This window comes from Vicugna pacos, unplaced genomic scaffold (genome assembly GCF_048564905.1).
Source record: "Vicugna pacos unplaced genomic scaffold, VicPac4 scaffold_21, whole genome shotgun sequence".
In the NCBI taxonomy this organism is placed as follows: domain Eukaryota; kingdom Metazoa; phylum Chordata; class Mammalia; order Artiodactyla; family Camelidae; genus Vicugna; species Vicugna pacos.
In genome coordinates, this window is record NW_027328742.1 from 14,148,776 (window position 1) to 14,167,385 (window position 18,610).

Consider the following 18,610-nt stretch of genomic DNA (forward strand, 5'->3'; position numbering starts at 1 on the left):
AAAGAGAAAGAATACCATATGATATCACTTATATGTGAAATTTTTAAAAATGACACAAATAGATTTATTTAAAAACCAGAAACAGACTCACAGACATAAAAAAACAAACTATGGTTTCCAGGGGGGTGGGAAGGTGAAGAGATGTCGGGAGACCAAAATTTACAGATACTAATTACTATATATAAAATAGATAAACAATAATGTCCTACTGAATAGCACAGGGAACTATATTCAATATTATGTAATAGTCCATAATAAAAAAAATGAAAAGGAATACATATATATATATAAATAGCTGAATCACTATGTCATGCATCAGAAATTAACACATTGTAAACCAGCTCTTCTTCAATAAAAATTTTAAAAAGACATAAAATAGAAAAGAAAAAAATAATACCAGTGACTTATTATGAAATAATAGTCAATTTAAGCATTTAAAAGTAATAACATATATCCTGCATCAATGCCTATTTTAGGTGCAAGAAGGGACCATAATAGTTCCTCTAAAATCAGAATTGAGAGAGTGGGCTTTTAAAATACTGAAAGACCATAAAAAATATTTATAGTTACAAAATAATCTACTATTGTGTGGAAGGAAAAATAATAAATGACATTGTCAGCATGGTTTCATGCGTTATAGAACCAGGGTGTCTTGTTTACAAAGTGCTTCTTTTGTCCTTACACTGTTCTTCCCTATTGAATTGTATAGTAGCTTTGTCTGTTCATTGAAAACAAAAATAACAAATTTCCTCAAAATTATCCAAGAGAAACAGTTAATTTCTTCCTCTTTTACTGAGCCATGGGTCTCATCAGACATTTAAACTTTCTATTTTATTTAGTTAAAAATGTTCTGAAGATCACTTTGCTCATGGCCTCCCTCACATCTTTGTTCCTGAGGCTGTAGATCACGGGATTCAACATGGGAATCACCGTGGTTTAAAACACAGCTATCATTTTCCCCTGCTCTGCGGACTCCTCGGTGGGACGTCTGAAATAGATGAAAATAAGAGTTCCATAAAATATGATGACCACTGTTAAATGGGAGCCACAGGTGGAAAAGGCCTTCCGCCTCCCATCTGCAGAGTGCATTCACAGAATGGCAATGGGAATAAACAGGTAAGATATGATCACTACAGTTAGAGAAAAAGTGAAGTTAACGCCTGCAAGTATGATCATCGAATATTCCTTAACAAAGGTCCCAGCACAGGCCATCTTGGTGAAAGCTGGGTCTGCACAGAAGTGGTTGATCTCAACTTTTCCACAGAAGTACAAGCCATGCGTCAATAATGTGGCTGCCAGACTCATCAGAAAACCATATATGTAAGGGAAAAAAATCAGTCGCATACAGACAAGCCTTGACATTTTGCTGCCATAGAGCAGAGGGTTGCCAATTGCCATGTACTTGTCAAAGGCCATCACAGCGAGAATAAAAATCTCTATGCAGACAAGGGCTATAATGAAGAAACACTGTACAAAGCAACCAGCGTAAGAAATAGTTTTTGTCTCTGATAACAGGTTTTCCAAAATTTTAGGGGTGACATTGGAAGAAAACCACACATCCACAAATGACAGATGACTTAGAAAAAAGTACATGGGGCTGCTGAGCTGTGGACTGACCTTAATTAACACGATCATGCCAATATCACCCACCACAGTGATGATGTAGAGCACCAGGAAAATGATGAGGAAGACGATTTGCCATTCCTGACGACTGGTGAGTCCCAAGAGAATAAATACTGTCACATCGGTGAAATTGAGCATTTTCTCAGTTCTGGGTCAATATTAGCTACAAATCCCTGTGATAACTACAAGGAAATAAATTTCAAAATCACATAGTGACCATGTATTAATTTACATTTTTATCCATGCCTTTTTTCATTTTTTTCTTTATTAAACATCTATGACTGCATTTTGCTACTGTTTTCAGCAAATCATTTCTGAGCACTTGCTAACATAACTTGCTCTCAGAATGCTACCTGGTTGGATAAATACAGAGCCCCACTTACATAACAGGTGTACAAAACTTGATTGAAACACGCTAGTACATGATAGTGAATTTGCCAAATTTCCAAGACCACTTCTTCAACATCCCTTGTTTCCAACACTGGCTTGTTTGCTATTTTCATATTTTGAATCTATTTTGGAGGGCTATAGTTCTCTTTTTATCATCACTCAAAATTACTATTTTATCTCTGTTTCATTATAGGCATATTCTCCATGATTAGAGAAGGAAGTCACTTAATCAAATAATTCACCAGCCCTAAATGTCAGATAAAAATTATTTTTAATCTAACCTCATCCTTGGATTCATTTAAAGAGGGATGAACTGATCACAGCAGTCATCAAAATATAGATGTAAGCCATTTATACACATTTCTACATTGTGCACAGTACCTGGACACAGACTCTTGGCATCTCTAATGTGTAATTGTAATCTACTAGACATCATCCGCTCTTACGTTCTGGAGAGTCAAACAGAAGTAAGACAAGGAGATCAATGTCTATTCAGAGTGGTGTTGGTGTCAATGGTCTTTCTAAAACCATGGTGTACTCTTATAGAGTTATGCTGGAGGCAGAAAATGGGGAATGTTTGCCTTTTCTTTGGTGATCAATGGAGTTCTTCCTGGATATAGGTTGTATCATAGGAACATTTTTCTAGAACAATATTTCCAAAATTATTTTCCTATAGAAACACTATAGGTATTGTGGAGAAAAATCCACAAGGGTTCACTCATCAGATAATGAGAAATTTTTGTATCTTCTGCAAACTCTTAGAGACACATGACTTATCTAGTAAAGGTAAACTTTGAGAAGCTGTGTGGGAAAGAATTCTATTATACTTAGTCTAGCTGGCATTTACCTAGCTTAAAAATGAAGGAAAGGAGAGAGAATAATAAAGCAAAAAGAGAGACACAGAGAGAGAGAGTTCCTCAAATTCAGCAAACATTAAAGTTCTTTGGAACACAGAGAATAATTCTACCAAAAAAGATTCCTGAGAGAACTTTGTAACAGGGCGATGAGTTTGTTGGAGTTAGGACTGTGCCATGCTCTCCAAGGTCTAAATGTCATTTGATTATTCCCAGAACCCTTGTTTTTACCTCCAGGATTATACTTTGTGCAACTACCCTCTGATGCGTATCCAAAGTTATCTTAGAGTTACGACCAAGAAAGATCACAGCAGGTAAGAAGATGACCTCATTGTCAGAGTGAAAATAAATAGACTCTTATTCATAAAAGTAATCCACTGCCTTCTACTCACCCCTTTTGTAAAGAAAAGGTTTTCATGAGGAAGGAGAATGCTATGAACGCAAGTAAATTAGACTGACAAATGACTCCTGGGTCTTAGGCTAATTAGTAAAAAATTGAAGCATTAACTCATGGCTTAAAAATATTAGGAATAATAAGAGTTAAAATTGGAAAAGATAAAACCCTTTGTTTTGTGATGTAAAGAATACCATTCTTTCTGTATAATTTTGGTTTCTTCTCCCCATCCACCCACCTCCCCATCCCAAGGCCTTGTGTCACCTTTATGGAACTCATTCTCCCCTTGAAGAGTTTTTGATGGTCAATTTGACGTGACCATTTGGATTTAAGAATACGTAGTTAGACACAGACACATTAAATCTTAGAGAACACATGTGATCACTTTGGATTATAGTTTGGCATCAATCTATGCCTAAAGCAGAGTTTCATTAAAATTATATTAAAGATTAAATCAAGTGCTTGGTTTGCTATTGCTCAGCTTATGATTCATAGTATGTGTATTAATAAATTTACTAAAATTATTTATCTACCAATTTATCATTCATGTTATAAAACTTATGTTATCTCCTTAAAGGAATATATTTGTGAGTCTTTAGGAAATAAAAGGTGACTTCAAATCACGAGGTGGAAAGTAGTAATATGGAAGTATTTTTTTGTTTTGGGGCATTTTTTTATTCCAAAGTTTCTCAGATATGTTCAGTAACCACGTGTGGACTTATAAAGCTAAAAAACTAATGCAAACAAAATTATAAACCAGTTGCATTACGACAGGCAATTGAGTGAATATGGTGATGGTGTGGTTTGTTCTTGACAGTGTGGAGCAAGTGTGTCACAATCTGCTTCTATATTCATATATATCACCTGTGACAACCCAAATCTTCACATCTTTTTATTTTTTGAACTTCCGTGGAATCATTCTGACATAAAGATAAATTGTTTTTTAACTATTTTGTTAAATATTGATGCCTACTCAAATTAAAACCTTGCTGTTCAACTTTGTTTTTAACCCTCAAAAAACCGTTTTCATAGATTTGAGAAAAAAGAAAAAACAGGTAATACCAAGTAGGAAGACAAGTTGATTAAATATTCTCCCTCTCTGCTGGTTGTACACTTTTCTAGTGTGTTGCTATGTGCTCAGCTTTAGAGCGGAGCCTAGAAAGTCTGGAAAGGAGAGCAAACATATTATGAGTACAGTCAGCCCTCTTGCAGGTTCCACATCCATGGATACAATGAACCTTGAATGGAAAATATACATTTTTTTAATCCAGAAAGTTCCAAAAGCCAAAACTTGAACTTGCCAGGCTATGGCAACTATTTACAAAACATTTGCATCGCATTGGGTGTTAGACATAATCTAGACATGATTTAAAGTATATGAGAGGGTGTGCATCAGTTATATGCAAAAACTACACCTTTCCATAGTAGGGACTTGATCATCTGCAGATTTCGGTAACCTGGGAGGCAGCGGGGGTCCTGGAACGCACCCGTCAGATACTGATGGAGGACTGTATCTGTCCTGAATGTGCTGTAGGATCATATCGAGCTGCCTGTGTACATGTTCAGTCCATGGGAACAGGAACAGGAAAAAAGATCACAGATCTATCTGTAACCTGCCCAAACTATGCTAATTCATTTGTAAAAATGTAAAAAAGAATATATTAACTTTTGAAATAGATGAATTCCCTAAACAAGAAAAAATGGATTTTTTAAGATTCACAGGTTCATAGACAAAGAGAAATTAATGGAAGATCTGCTTAAGACAGCATCACAAAAGACAGGAGAAATACAAAGATGAAGGAGAGAGTCTGTGCCTGGAACAGGGTGACTAGCCTTTCCACAGATCGTGCTGATGCCGAGTCAGCAGTGTGCCTGGGCTGCCCGTGGTTTTCACACTCTTGCATTTATCAAAGATTAGCAATAGAGGAATTCTTGTTTGAAAACCAGATCTAATTACAGGCAACCAAGGGTGCCTGAGAAAAAAAAAGATATAAAAAAGTGGTGTTGTTAGTACTTTGCAAAAATTAAATCCATGTAAACTTGCATGGTGATTAGCCAGGTGATACAGAGTGATGATGAGCTCACAGCAAAGTGGAATGATCAGCTCTGATCTTAGTGGGTGTGAGGTCTGGGGAAGAATGGAGGGTCTGGGGAACTGAGAAGCACTTACAGGATTTTCCTCGCCATCTCCAGGCAAAGGAGATGTACCCAAACAGCCATGTTGCTGCATTTTGTATTTCAAATTAAGTTACACATGAATGTGGATTCTTTCTCCTTCAGGTTCAGGCATGAGAAATTATAAAATATTTCATTCTGTTGCTTTGTCAGACATTGGCTCCATGACTTATTTAAGAACTTGGACAGGATTACTCATGTTTTGTTTATAATTTCACTATACTAATATGATGTAACAATAATAACAGTATTAATTTCTTTGTGTGTTTGTGAATATGAAAAGATTTATTACACACTAACACATAATAAATATTCAAGGCACAATTATTATTAAATATTAAATGCACTCCTGGAAACTGTAGCTTCCATTAATAGTTTGCAATAATCAAATAATGAAATCTGCATAGAAAATTTCTTTCTGTTTCTCTCTCTGAACACACACAAATACAAATCTACACATAGATAACATTTATGAAATAATTAATGTTAATTCATGTTAATGTTAGTGATAAAGAATAAATGTAAATAAAATTCAAGATGCAACCTTCATTTTCCAGTTCCAGATCAATGCATTTGTGTGCCAACCTCAGAATGAAGAGAAGTGTTCCCAGAAAGGATGCAGAATTGAACATTGGAGGCTGTAGAAGAGATGGCAAACAACATGAACCAGGCAAAAGAGAAACTGGAAGGACACAGAAGTTTTCCTTAAATGTTTACATTAGAAAAAAGAAGCAATTAAGAGGCTTTCACCAGAAATGACCCTGGGGAAAGTGCATCTCCAGAGGAACACACACTGATGAGATTTGTGGTTTTTATTTTATTTTATTTTTTTTACAATTTGCACAATTTTATTTTTCCCCAAACTCAAACTCAAGTTATTTTGAAGGTGTCCTGGGATCAAATGACATGATTTGCTTTGAGTTTGTATCACACTAAACCTGGTGATGGTGTCACTTAACTTGCATAAGCCAGTCCTGTGTTCTGTACTTCACGATCTGTGTGACTCCACTTTTCCAGTGAAAGATGAAACAAGTATGAGTCCCTGAAACTAAAATCATGACCTAGCACACAACTGTGTGGCTCCGCTCTAAACCACCTGCAGAGGTTTTTTGCTCAGTTATCATCTCAAAGAAATCTACCTTTATTCCCATGACTAAATTAGAAGCACTCTTTTGCTCCTTTATATCATGATATTTTTTCCAGATTTCACCATAACATATCTAACATACTATATGATTTATTTATATATTATGCTAATTGTTTACATATGTCTCACACCCCTAGACTCATGAGATCAAGAATTTCTTTTTCTGTTTTGCTCATTGATAACAAATAACTAAAACAGTGCCTGGTACATAATAGGCACTCAGCTAATATTTGTTAGATGAATGAGTCATTAATTAATTAAAGAACAGATTAGAATGATGGGGAATGAACTAACAGAAATAGAAACAAGTTGATGTATAATATTACTGGCATTTAAAATTATCAGGGATAAGAAGATTATTAAAAAAACAAGTGGCAATTAATATTTTATGAAAATTAGTATTAGTTTCTTGCTTCAGACCAAATGCAAAAAATAAATTCTAAATCATTTAAATTAAGCATAAGTATGCTAATATATGTATCCATTGCATGAGCTGTTATGTGAATGGTTATACAGTTTATTTATTTATTTAAAACATTTTATTTTTATATTTTATTTATTTGTTATTATATTTTAAATTGTTTTATTCTGGCAGTGAGGGGGTGGTAATTAAGTTTACTTACTTTTTTTTGAGGAGATACTGGGGATTGAACCCAGAACCTCATGCATGCTAAGCACGTGCTCTACCACTTGAGCTATACCCTCCCCCCATATGGTTTGTTTATAATTGTTAAAATAACACAGCTGGCCATAACAACCTTTAAAATCTCTTGGTTTTCAAGTGGACTAAGTTTTACAATCTGTGGTCAGGAGAGAGCTAAGTAGAGAAAGTAGTTCTGTTGTGGGCGAAGTAGGCTGTTTGGTGTTATACACTAAATGTAGTGGGCAGGGAAATAATGTAGTATGACACTGTATATGATACAACATAAAGTGTAATAAATGACATCATTATGTTGGTTAATTCATGTTACTACTAGTCTGATCCTTTGGAAAATCCTAAGTAGCAACTCCTGCAAAGTCCTGATCAGGTTGACTATTCTGAAACACATGCACCCACACAAACACACACACACACGTACAAACAGAAATATCCATACATGTACATGTGGATGGGTGTGTAACAGGTGTATATATATGTATATACACATATACAATGCATGCATGATTTTGCTTTATTTGTGAAAATCCTGCTTTATTTTTTAAATTTCTTGAGAAAATATTGTTAAATAAAAGAAAATAAACAGGACTTCAATCTTGACAAGAAATGTTATAGATTTTGTGCATTTACAATCAAAATCAGCAATTTGTGCCTCAAATTGTTCTCATCTTTTAAGTAAAAGTATTTTGAAACAGAGGCAACAATATTGTTAAAAAAAACCCCACAATTCAGGGCATCTGTTATATTGATGATTTGTTAATTTTAAAAATAGATATAAAATGGATGATGTTACAAATGCATGTGCTAGAACCAATGAGGGTTCAGCTGGTTTCTACTACCACCAAACCCCAAAACACTTCAATAATAAAGGAAAGAAAGAAAAAGTAAATATATATCTACACTTTCCCCAATAGGTTTATGGAAATACAATCCAAAACTAACCAATGAGATTGTGTTACTACCTTCTGATAGTCATTATAAGGTAAGATACAAATAGGATTTAAATACATATGTTTACATATAAATGAGGTTTATTTAATTAATTAGCATATATTTGAAATGGTAATCTCATATAGCATACAGTTAAATTCGTTAGCATTTCTTACATGGAGCTTATAACATATTCTGCAGAAGTTATTCCACTGTCAGTGTTGTTGTCTACAATGACTACTAGTGAAATAATAGTCAATTTCAGTATTTAAAAATAACAACATACATCCTGAACCACCACCTCGTTTAGATGCAAGAAGGGACCATTACAGTTCTTCTAAGAACAGAATTGAAAGAGTGGACTTGTAAAATACTGAAAAGCCATAACAAACACTTCCAGCTACAAAATGACCTGCTGACTCTGACACTGTGTGGGAAAGGATGCTGTTGTCAGCATGCTTTCATATCGTCATGTGTTATAGACCCAGGGAGTCCTGTTTACAATGTGCTGCTTTTATCCTTACACCTTATTCCTTATTCAAATGTACAGTATCTTTGTCTGTTCATTGAAAACAAAAATAACAACTTATCCTCAACGTTATCCAAGAGAAATAGTTAATTCTAACCCTTCTACTGAACCATGGGTTTCATCATATATTTTGTTTCTATTTTATTTCATTAAGTATGTCTTACTGATCGCTTTGCTCATGGCCTCCTTCATATCTTTGTTCCTGAGGCTGTAGATCATGGGATTCAACATGGGAATCACCATGGTATAAAACACAGCCACCATTTTCCCCTGCTCCACGGACTCTTCAGTTGAACTTCTGAGGTACATGAAGAAGAGAGTTCCATAAAATATGGTGACAGCTGTCAAATGAGATCCGCACGTGGAGAAGGCTTTCTTTTTTCCTTCTGTTGAGTGCATTCTTAGGACGGCAATAAGGATAAATATGTAGGAGATGATAATGACTAGCAAAGAGTAAGAGAAGTTGATACCCGCCATTGTGCACATGGTGTATTCTTTAATGAAGGTTCCTGCGCAGGCCATCTTGATGAGGGCTAGGTCTGCACAGTAGAAGTGGTTGATCTCAATGTTCCCACAGAAGTACAAGCCATGGGTCCACAATGTGGAGATGAAACTAATAAAGAAGCCATATACATAAGGGAAAGAGATCAGTCAAATACAGACAATCCTTGACATTCTGCTGCCATAGAGCAGAGGGTTGCCAATTGCCATGTACCTGTCAAAGGCCATCACAGCTAGGATGACTTCTACATGGATGAAGGCAATGAAGAAGAAACACTGCACTGTACAACCAGGGTAGGAAATAGTTTTGGTCTCAGACACCAAATTTTCCAACCTTTTGGGAGTGACATTAGAGGAGAACCACACATCTGCAAAAGACAAGTGACTGAGGAAAAAATACATGGGGCTGTTGAGCTGGGGACTGACCCTGATGGGTACGATCACACCAACGTTCCCAACCAGGGTGACAATGTAGACCAGTAAGAAGACCACAAAGAACAGGAGCTGTAATTCAGGATGACTAGTTAGTCCCAAGAGAATAAATTCTGTCACATCAGTAAAATTGAGCACTTTCTTGAATCTGATCCAGGCAGAGATGCACTTTGTCTAATAAAATAAACAGAAATAAAAAATACATATCTCAAATATAGTCATTCTTCATTTGTATTTTATCTTACCAATCCATTCTCTTTCAATTCCTCTGCAAGTTTTCTTTTTCTCTCTCCTCTCCTTTCCCCCATGTCTTTACTTAGCAGTATTTCTTTCCCTTATGCACATATATATACATAAGTTTTCTTTTACAGAGAAACTGGCAGAATAATATAAAATTATAGAATATAATGACATGACTTATTGCATCTAGTTTTACTTGTTTATAAAGAAAAAGTTTAGAGGAAGAATTTTTGTTCTTGCTCTCTCCTGGAAAGGGAAAGAATTTTTACTAATGGTCCCAACTTTTAGGAAGTGCATACTTTTTTATTCACTAGATTTATAGAGTTAGAAGGTCTATAAAATATGTAAGAAATTTATTCAAAGTCATAAGCAAAGAAATGCTGATCCATAATCAGATAGTTAAATGATACCTCCATTTCTTAACCTTGAAAGCTTGAGATGTTTTTTATTTTAAAAAACGACCTAATAACACTGTATAAAATGGTTTAAAATAAAACAACTATCTTTATTGGAAAAAAAGAAAAGAAAAAAACCTCTTAAAGCATTACATTGATTCGGTGATTTTTTTTCTAATTTGGAAAATCAACATAAGAAAATGAATCCTTGCCAGCCATTGTCCATGTTGCAAAGAAGCCTAAAAGAGATAAATTGAAGCATCACCTCCATTTTTTTAAACTCTTCTCCTCCCTTGTGTCTTGAAGCATTAACACATTCTATTCCAGTCTCTTCCTTTTTTCTTAGAACTTTGAATAAATTAGGAAAAACAGAATACTAAATGAAGGACTGTGTTATTATTCTATAATTATTTACACTTTCATGAAAATTTTTAAATGTACCAGAAAGTGAAGGAAAATTTTTCAGGGTTTAGAGAAGAAGTTTCTTTTTTTTACTTTTTGACTGTATCAGATTAAGATGGCTGATCTGTCTGGATTCTGGTTCCTTCTAGCACATTCTTATATGCTAGTTTAAATATCTTGAGCTCATTTACCAGCAGTAAGATTTTACTTATGGTCCATTTATTTATGAGCCATGGGAGTGCACAGCTGATGGTTCTTCATGAAAATATCCTGTATTTGCCATCAAAGTACAAGTTAGAAAAACATCATCATCACTTTTATATTTACTTATTCATCCATTCATTCATGTAGTTAATTTCCAGAAAAATCACTGGTTCTTCTCTTATCTGTAATAAGCTGTTATGACCAACCTGTTTCTTGCCTATTTCTCTTCCTACCCATTATTAGTTGAGATCTGTCCTTCCTTTTTCATCCCCTAGAATTTGTCCCTATCTTAGCTTCCTTGTTATATCTGTGCCTCCCACTACTCATCTCTTGGTTGAAATTTACATAATAGATATCAGATGGTGATTGAAAAATGAGATAATATTCATCCTCCCCTGGAATGTTGGTAGTGACTAAAGTAAAGTACAAAGACCTGCACTCTAGGCTGCCTCTGCCGAAATGTCAAATATAAAGAGGTGTTACCTCATCTAACCATGAATTGGTAAAGGAGGGGAATAGAGAGTGCTGTCAGATCTATTCAAATATACTTTTTGTGCTGCAGGGAGGTCTGCATGATTCTTTTTGCCTCTTCTTCCAGATAATTAGCCATTTCCCACATATTTAGGTAAGAAATCTGTTTATACTCCCCGCCTCCTCTATACACTCTATACAGGCATTCTAAAGAAACATTTTCTACAACGTCATTGATTTATTTGATGATTAATAAACCTTATATATGTAATGAGAATTTTTTAAACTGTTTTTTCGCTTTCATAGCAAATGTCATCAAGAAACATAAGCAGAAGGAAAACGGTATCAGGCTTTAAGAACTTAGTGAGAAGTGTATCAATGCGTAAGTCAAGCTACATGAGCCAAGTCTTCAGCTCCAAGGAGGCCTTCAATTTTAGCAGCCACTGAATGACAAATCTGCACAGGGGAGCAGAGTGAGATTCAAACACTTTGCCCTGTAATGTAATCTATCTATGTCTGCTACCAGTTCAGTCTGTGGTGGGAGAAATGTGACATAAACAGCTGCCACCCAATTTAGCCAGAAATTTCCTGGTCTAGGAATATTAAGTTTTGACTGAGAGAAACACCTCAGTCCTGGGAAAACCAAGATAATTGGCCACCCTAAGAAATGCTGGGCCCATGAGTTACAACTACCCGAGTCTTACAGGCTTCCTCAGGGAGCTAGTTGTAACAGGGCAGAGAATGCTAGAAGATACAATGCAAGGAGAAGATGTTTCCTCAGGCTACCCCAATGTGAAACCCCAACCACTAGTCTGTAGAAGGTAGAATGAGGAAAAGATGGTCTGGATTTTAAGGAGCACAAGGTCATTTATGAATGTTTTGAGGTCCAGTCTGCTTCTTTATCAAGAACTGTGTTTGAACATATGTTACTCGTATCTTATACATTCTAGTACTATATAAAAGTTTAATTTCATGACTTTATGTTTGTATATGAGGAAGAGAGAGAAGCAGACACAGAAAGACAGAGAGGGAGAGACTGAGACCAACACTTGCGCTGAAGAGAAAATGTCTTTAGCAGAGAAAACAGAAACACAAAGGTTTGATTGTCATGTAGTGACCATTTATGGGGAGAACTCTCATTGTTTGTTAGGTAGTATGGTGTATACTTTTGCCACTGAATGACTGCAATTCTTGGACAAGGGCATCAAACCAGAGCCCCCAACCACATCTGACCACCACTGCCACAGTGAGGCCTTTCTAATTACACCTCCTAACAACCCTTCCAGAACATGCTCTTCCTATGGAGAATTACAAGGGCAACCTAGAAGGCTCACACTCTGGACTGACTTTATGAAAATACACAGACTCTACCTGTGCATGAACCTACCTGTACATGAAGAAAAAATGTTCTTGGGAACATCTCATCTGGTGTCACCACTGCATGATTCAGAAGGTTTGTAAGAGCTGGATTTCCCACTGTGGGGCTTTCTCACTGGAGAATATGGACAGAAAGCTGCAGAGATAATTAAAATGCTACAGATGGCAATACCTGTAATGGAAAACGAAACTCAAGAGCAAAATAACTCTCGGCAGAATTAGAGTTTTTTAAATTAGTTAATTAATTAAAGGGCTAAAAGGACTTGAGGTTTTGCTTTTCATCCTCTTTTTTTACAGTGTTTTCTCTGTATACTGATGACTGTGCTGCATTTGTGGGTGGGAGTGGTTCTTAGTTTCCCATGTGATAATAAACATGTCGATATTGCGTCAGCCACAACATATATTTCAAATAAACTGTACTTAGCACAATTCTTTGTATTAATGAAGAACATTCCTGCCATTTTTCAGTAAGAAAGAATTGTAAGCAATGACAGAATAAAAAAGGATGTCATATACACATGTAATGAGCCTCAGACGAGCTTCCCCTTGTCTGAAAGAATTAATGTACTTCTCTAAAACCCAACTTGATTCTTGCATTAGGGGTGACCGTTTTTTATTGCTGTTGTTTATATTTTGTTCTATTTCCTAACACTGTAAAAAATTCCGCATGCCACCCTGAATGCATCCGATCTTGTCTTAATAAATTATTTTATTTGATAGAAGATGATCTACAATAGCTATCCTCATATCTATAGTTTCTACCCATTTTGGAGAGAAAATAAATTAATGTACTTGAGGAATACAATTTTAATTTTTACTGACTTATAATTGCAAATGCCATGGGTATAATTTTTAGCCCACAGTCTCTATATTGTAAGCTGTGCAGCTTTATTCCTCTAATTGAGCTTAATTCATATTTTAAGGCTCCATTTTCCAAAGTGGAAGAAAGTTAACTTGACTAATTCCTACTCTGCTTTCCACAGGGTTGTTGTATTCTAGAGGGTAAGTCTACCCACAAAGCATTAGAAAACACAGCATTCTTAACCTTGGTGTCATTGTCTTTAGACAGTGACATGCATTTATTTGTTTATTTGTTTATTTGTTTATTTATCTATTTACTATGTGCCTTAAATCCAGGGAAAAAAATAATAAACTACCTGCTCTCATGGACCTCATATTCTAGTTTTATACCGATATTCTTACTGGATGCTTTCTCCATATTAGGAACTCTGCAACCTCTTAATTTTTTAATTTTATGTGCTTTTTATTCCTTTGAGAAACAGTAAACACTTTGGAGTTACCACATTCTGCTGGAGCACAGAAGCCTTTGGGAGACTGAGACCCTCCTCTCCAGCCAGACACATGTGACAATCATTGTTTGGGAGATTTGTTGCTTGTGGTTCAGTGAGAAAAAAAGAACACAGGCAATCCTTGTACTTGAATTCTAAAAATCTAATGGAATAAGTGTGATGCCTACCCTCTATTCCCAAATCTAACACAAAGAAATTGGAGTAAGGTCATAGATGTCTCTGTTTCTCTGGCAGACATAGCCTGAAAACTTCAAGCTCACTTTTTGTCTCTCCCCTTTCTCCAAAGATAAGATACTATTACAGATGTTAAAAACTCAGGTTTCACATTTATTTATTTATTTCTGAGTCCCCTTTACCCTGCCTCCTATGTATATAATATATAATTACATAATATTAGCTAACATTAACTGAATAAGCTTTTAAACAATAATAACTGAGAAGCAAGACTGTTTGGACCACCTATCAGTCAACACATTTTTAATAAATGTTCACAAACCCTGAAGACCACATTCCATTTCCTCATGATCATAACAATCACAGTATTGATAAATTGAGTTTCTATTGGCAAAATTGTTTTTAAGCAAAAGACTCACTTATTGAACTAATGCTTAGATTTTACTAACATTAACTTAAGAAGACAGTGATAATCATTATACATGAAATGCTGCTTAATGCATTCTTGCATATTTTATGAAACAGGTCTAGATGTGAGAGGAAACACCACAGGGCTGCCCAGTACTTAGACTACTGGGCACATCCCTCCACTGGGTTCTCCTTCTCTCACCCCATAGTAATTCAGCCTGTGACCCCAAAAACATATGTTTCTGGATCTAATATTTGAGGTTTTTCAGGCCAGCCAAGTAACCTGATTCTAACTCTTTCTTGTTTCTTGGGTTTCTGTAGGGCAGAGGACTGCAGATGGCCACATAGCAGTTGTACGCCATGATGGCCAGCATGTAGTGCTCTGTAAGGACCACAACCATGACAATACAGCACTGCACCAGACAGCCTGCCTATGAGATAGTCTTCCTCTCTGATGAGAAATTCCCTGACATTTTGGGAGTGACATTTGTGAAGAAACACAGATCTAGAACAGACAAACTTGAGAGGAAGAATTACATGGGCATGTGAAGTTGAGCATTAGTTCTGATTAAGACAATCATGTGCAGGTTTCCTATCACAATGACTATGTAAACCACAAGGAACAAGACAAAGAAAGCAACTCGCAATGGCTTGTCAGACCCAAGAGAATAAATTCTGTCACTTCAGTGTGATTTCTTCTGAACATGTCTTTGTCATATGTGAGGCATTGGTTGATTATCTGAGGAGAGATATAAAAGATTTTTTAAATCACTGAAACTGTGGTTAAAAATTGTGCCATGCTGGAAGTGAGGGGTATAGCTCAGTGGTAGACCTTATCCTGGGTTCAACCCCCAGTACCTCCTTTAAAGGGGAAAAAAATTGTATCAGGAAAATATTGTAAAAATATGCAAAAGATTTTAGTTATGGTATCTCAGTAGTGTTTCCATAATTAGACATCAATACATATGCCATACAGCAAGTCTAAAAGCTTTTCAACAAATGATCTGCATTCAGGTTGTGTTTGCAATTACACTGTGCCAGTAAGCTGGGGACTAAGGACAAAATTAAAAATTTAAGTATCTCAATACTTAGGGAAATAAAAAAAATCTAGATAAGTTATATGTCAAAGAAATATCATAATCTAAATTTGGAAATGCTTGGAATTCTGTCTACATGCTGTCATATATACATATAGATACATAGGTTAGGAAAGACATTGATGATAACACAGGTAAAGTTCATTCTGAACACTGACAAATGGAATCCCACAAAGACAAAGTGAGTTTTTCATCAAACGTTCATCTCATATTTCCCAGTTCAGTCACCTACTGATGCATTATGTCTTCCAACATGTCCAGCTCATTTTCTGGAACCCAACAAGAGATTGTGTTTGTTATTGTGGTTGATGGTGATGACAGTGGTAGTGGCGATGGGTTCGTGGTCATGGTGAAGAAGAGTTCAAAACAGAGAGGATAGAGGTATCTATGTATATATTGGATAACCAACTATTTTTGTTTTTTTTTGTTTTTAAAAATTTTAATTTATTTATATATATTTTGGGGATGGGGAGGTAATTTTGTTTGTTTTAATGGAAGTACTGGGAACTGAACCCAGGACCCCGTGCATGCTAAGCACCTGCTCTACCACTGAGCTATTACCTTCCCCCAGATAACCAACTATTAAGACAACAATAATGAACATATTAAAAGTGGGAACACACTGAAAGTGTTGCTGTAAGGTCAGAGAAATTACTCATCTGAGAATTAAAAGTTGTCAGCAAAAATATGCCTAACACAAAGTTCAATGCTTTTTAATCTTTAGAATACAAGTATGAAAATTTCATCCTCCCTGTAGAGGAGTCTGTGGTATGTAAATAAATAGTAACAGCTGTAGATGATTAATTTCCAGAAGAAAAACACATGGAATGTGACAGGAGAGACTGGTAACTCCCCACGACAATAACAGTGCCTGATAGAAAATAATCAACAAGTATACGTAAATACATGAACGACTAGCTAGCATACTCTAATAACTAAATAACTAATCCCATTCCTGAGGGCTATGCCTTTGATGTAATCACCAGCCAAGTCCCCAGCATCTAGCACTGCCACATTGGAGGTTAGGTTGTAGCATGTGAATGTTGGCGGGACACAAATATTCAGTCTACAGCGTGACTTCCACTCAAGCTGCTGAAGGTAGTGAGCACAGCAGTAGCTCTTTTATTACCACTGCTGCATAGTATCCATTGTATGACTGTACTTCATTTATATATTCTTCTTATTTTTGAGAACTATTTAGAATGCACCCAGATGCAGCTATTACCAAATATATTTTTGCAAATATCTCTGTATGTCCACATTCATGCATTTCTACCTGGTAGAACTCTGGGTAGAGTTGCTGGTTTGCAGGATATGCATATATTGTGCTTAGCTGATACTGAGTTTTACAAACTGAGAAAAGTTTTACTAACTGGTTCTATCAATTATTTTCCGACCAGCACTATGTAAGTAGTCCTGTTGCTCCACAATCTCTCCAGTACTTAATATTGGAGGGGTTTTTTTTAATCTTTTTTTTTCCCTTTGCTGGGTGGTATGTGTAGGTACAGATATCTTGTAGTTTTAATTTGCATTTTCCTGATCACGAGTGAAGTTGAGCACATTGTGACATGTGACTTGGTTCTTTAAATGTGTTTTGTTGACAACTGTTCATAATTTGCTGTGCTTTTTGTCCTGCACTCTTATGGACTGATTCAGTAGTATTATAACATACTACCATAAATTAGAGCTAGATCACATCATAATTTCCAGCTCCACCTGTTACTTCCTGTATAATCTGTGGCAAGTCATTTAATGACTCTGTTTCAGGTTTTCTGAGTTTAATATTGAGACAATAACATCACATGTCTCAGTTGTTCTGATGACTATTGACAAAACATCTGTAAATATCTGGGAAAAAGTCTGTAAAGAGCTTTGAATATCATTCTGCACATAGTCGACACTATAAATGTGTTATCTATTGACCATCTTTCTCCCAAATTATGGCTAGATAGATTCCATGTTTAATCTTTCATTAATAAAATTTGGTAGGTTAACACCCACACTAACCTTAATAAACCTAAAGATACCCAATGTTTTTACTATCTTAAAAATACAAAGATCAAAGGAAAAAAAAAACTTAGCTACCATCACTTCCTCCTTCTTGATAATCTACTGTTTTCCAGGAAGTCAGTTATATCTTTTTGAACCCACAAATTATGTTATTATTGCTCTATGTAGTATGTATTTTTATGTGTGTGTGTGTGTGTGTGTGTGCACGTGCTCGTGTGTGTATGTATAGTCACCTATTTTTTCTCCTTGGAAGCTGGTTTTCCTGACAAACTCAGTTTTTCCTCAATTCTAAGCTGTCAGTTTTCTCTGAAGTTCTGGTTGTACATTGCAATCTATAGTCTCATAGTTTTAAAGTTAACCTTTATTGCTTTCAACTAGTAAGTGTATTTTTGCCATAATTTGCATCAAGTAATGCAAATATTTGAAGTTGAGTGTATCCACCTATGTTTTTTCTTATTTTCCCAAAACTTTGCAAGAACAGGAGCTTTCTCTGTGGAAATTCTTGGAGATCTGAGTGGCTGAGAGGTCACTCCTTTGACGTGTATTTGTGTATGTCTGTGCCAGTCCCATGCAGTGTTTCCTAAACTAGAAGCCCTTCAATTTTTTTTTCGAGCTTAGGACCTGACAGATCATGAAAGCAGTGTAAATCTAAACCTCAACTTGACAAAATAATTCAATTATTGTTTTAAATTTTCAGATGGGATTATTTTTAATGTCTCTATCAGTCAAAGCCTAAACAGACTGATTTGGTTTTGTTGTTCTCACGGACTCTGCTGGTGCAGAGATGGGAGCCCTTCAACAGCCCCAGGACCATGAGGGGTCTCTGTTCTCACTGCTCGCCTTGTGTGCACCTCATCACTGGCTTCTCATCTTCCCTGCAGGTGATTAT

General features: G+C 35.8%; 1 protein-coding gene and 1 pseudogene across 1 annotated transcript; both read right to left on the minus strand.

Annotated features, from left to right (window-relative positions):
- Window positions 1–831: 831 nt before the first annotated feature.
- Window positions 832–1,761, minus strand: LOC140694293 (olfactory receptor 5M3-like; annotated as a pseudogene).
- A 7,080-nt stretch (window positions 1,762–8,841) lies between these two features.
- Window positions 8,842–9,941, minus strand: LOC140694362 (olfactory receptor 5M3-like). Its single transcript, XM_072957629.1, is given in 2 exon segments — window positions 8,842–9,807; window positions 9,879–9,941. Coding segments are annotated over 2 exon segments (1,029 nt in total).
- Window positions 9,942–18,610: the final 8,669 nt, after the last annotated feature.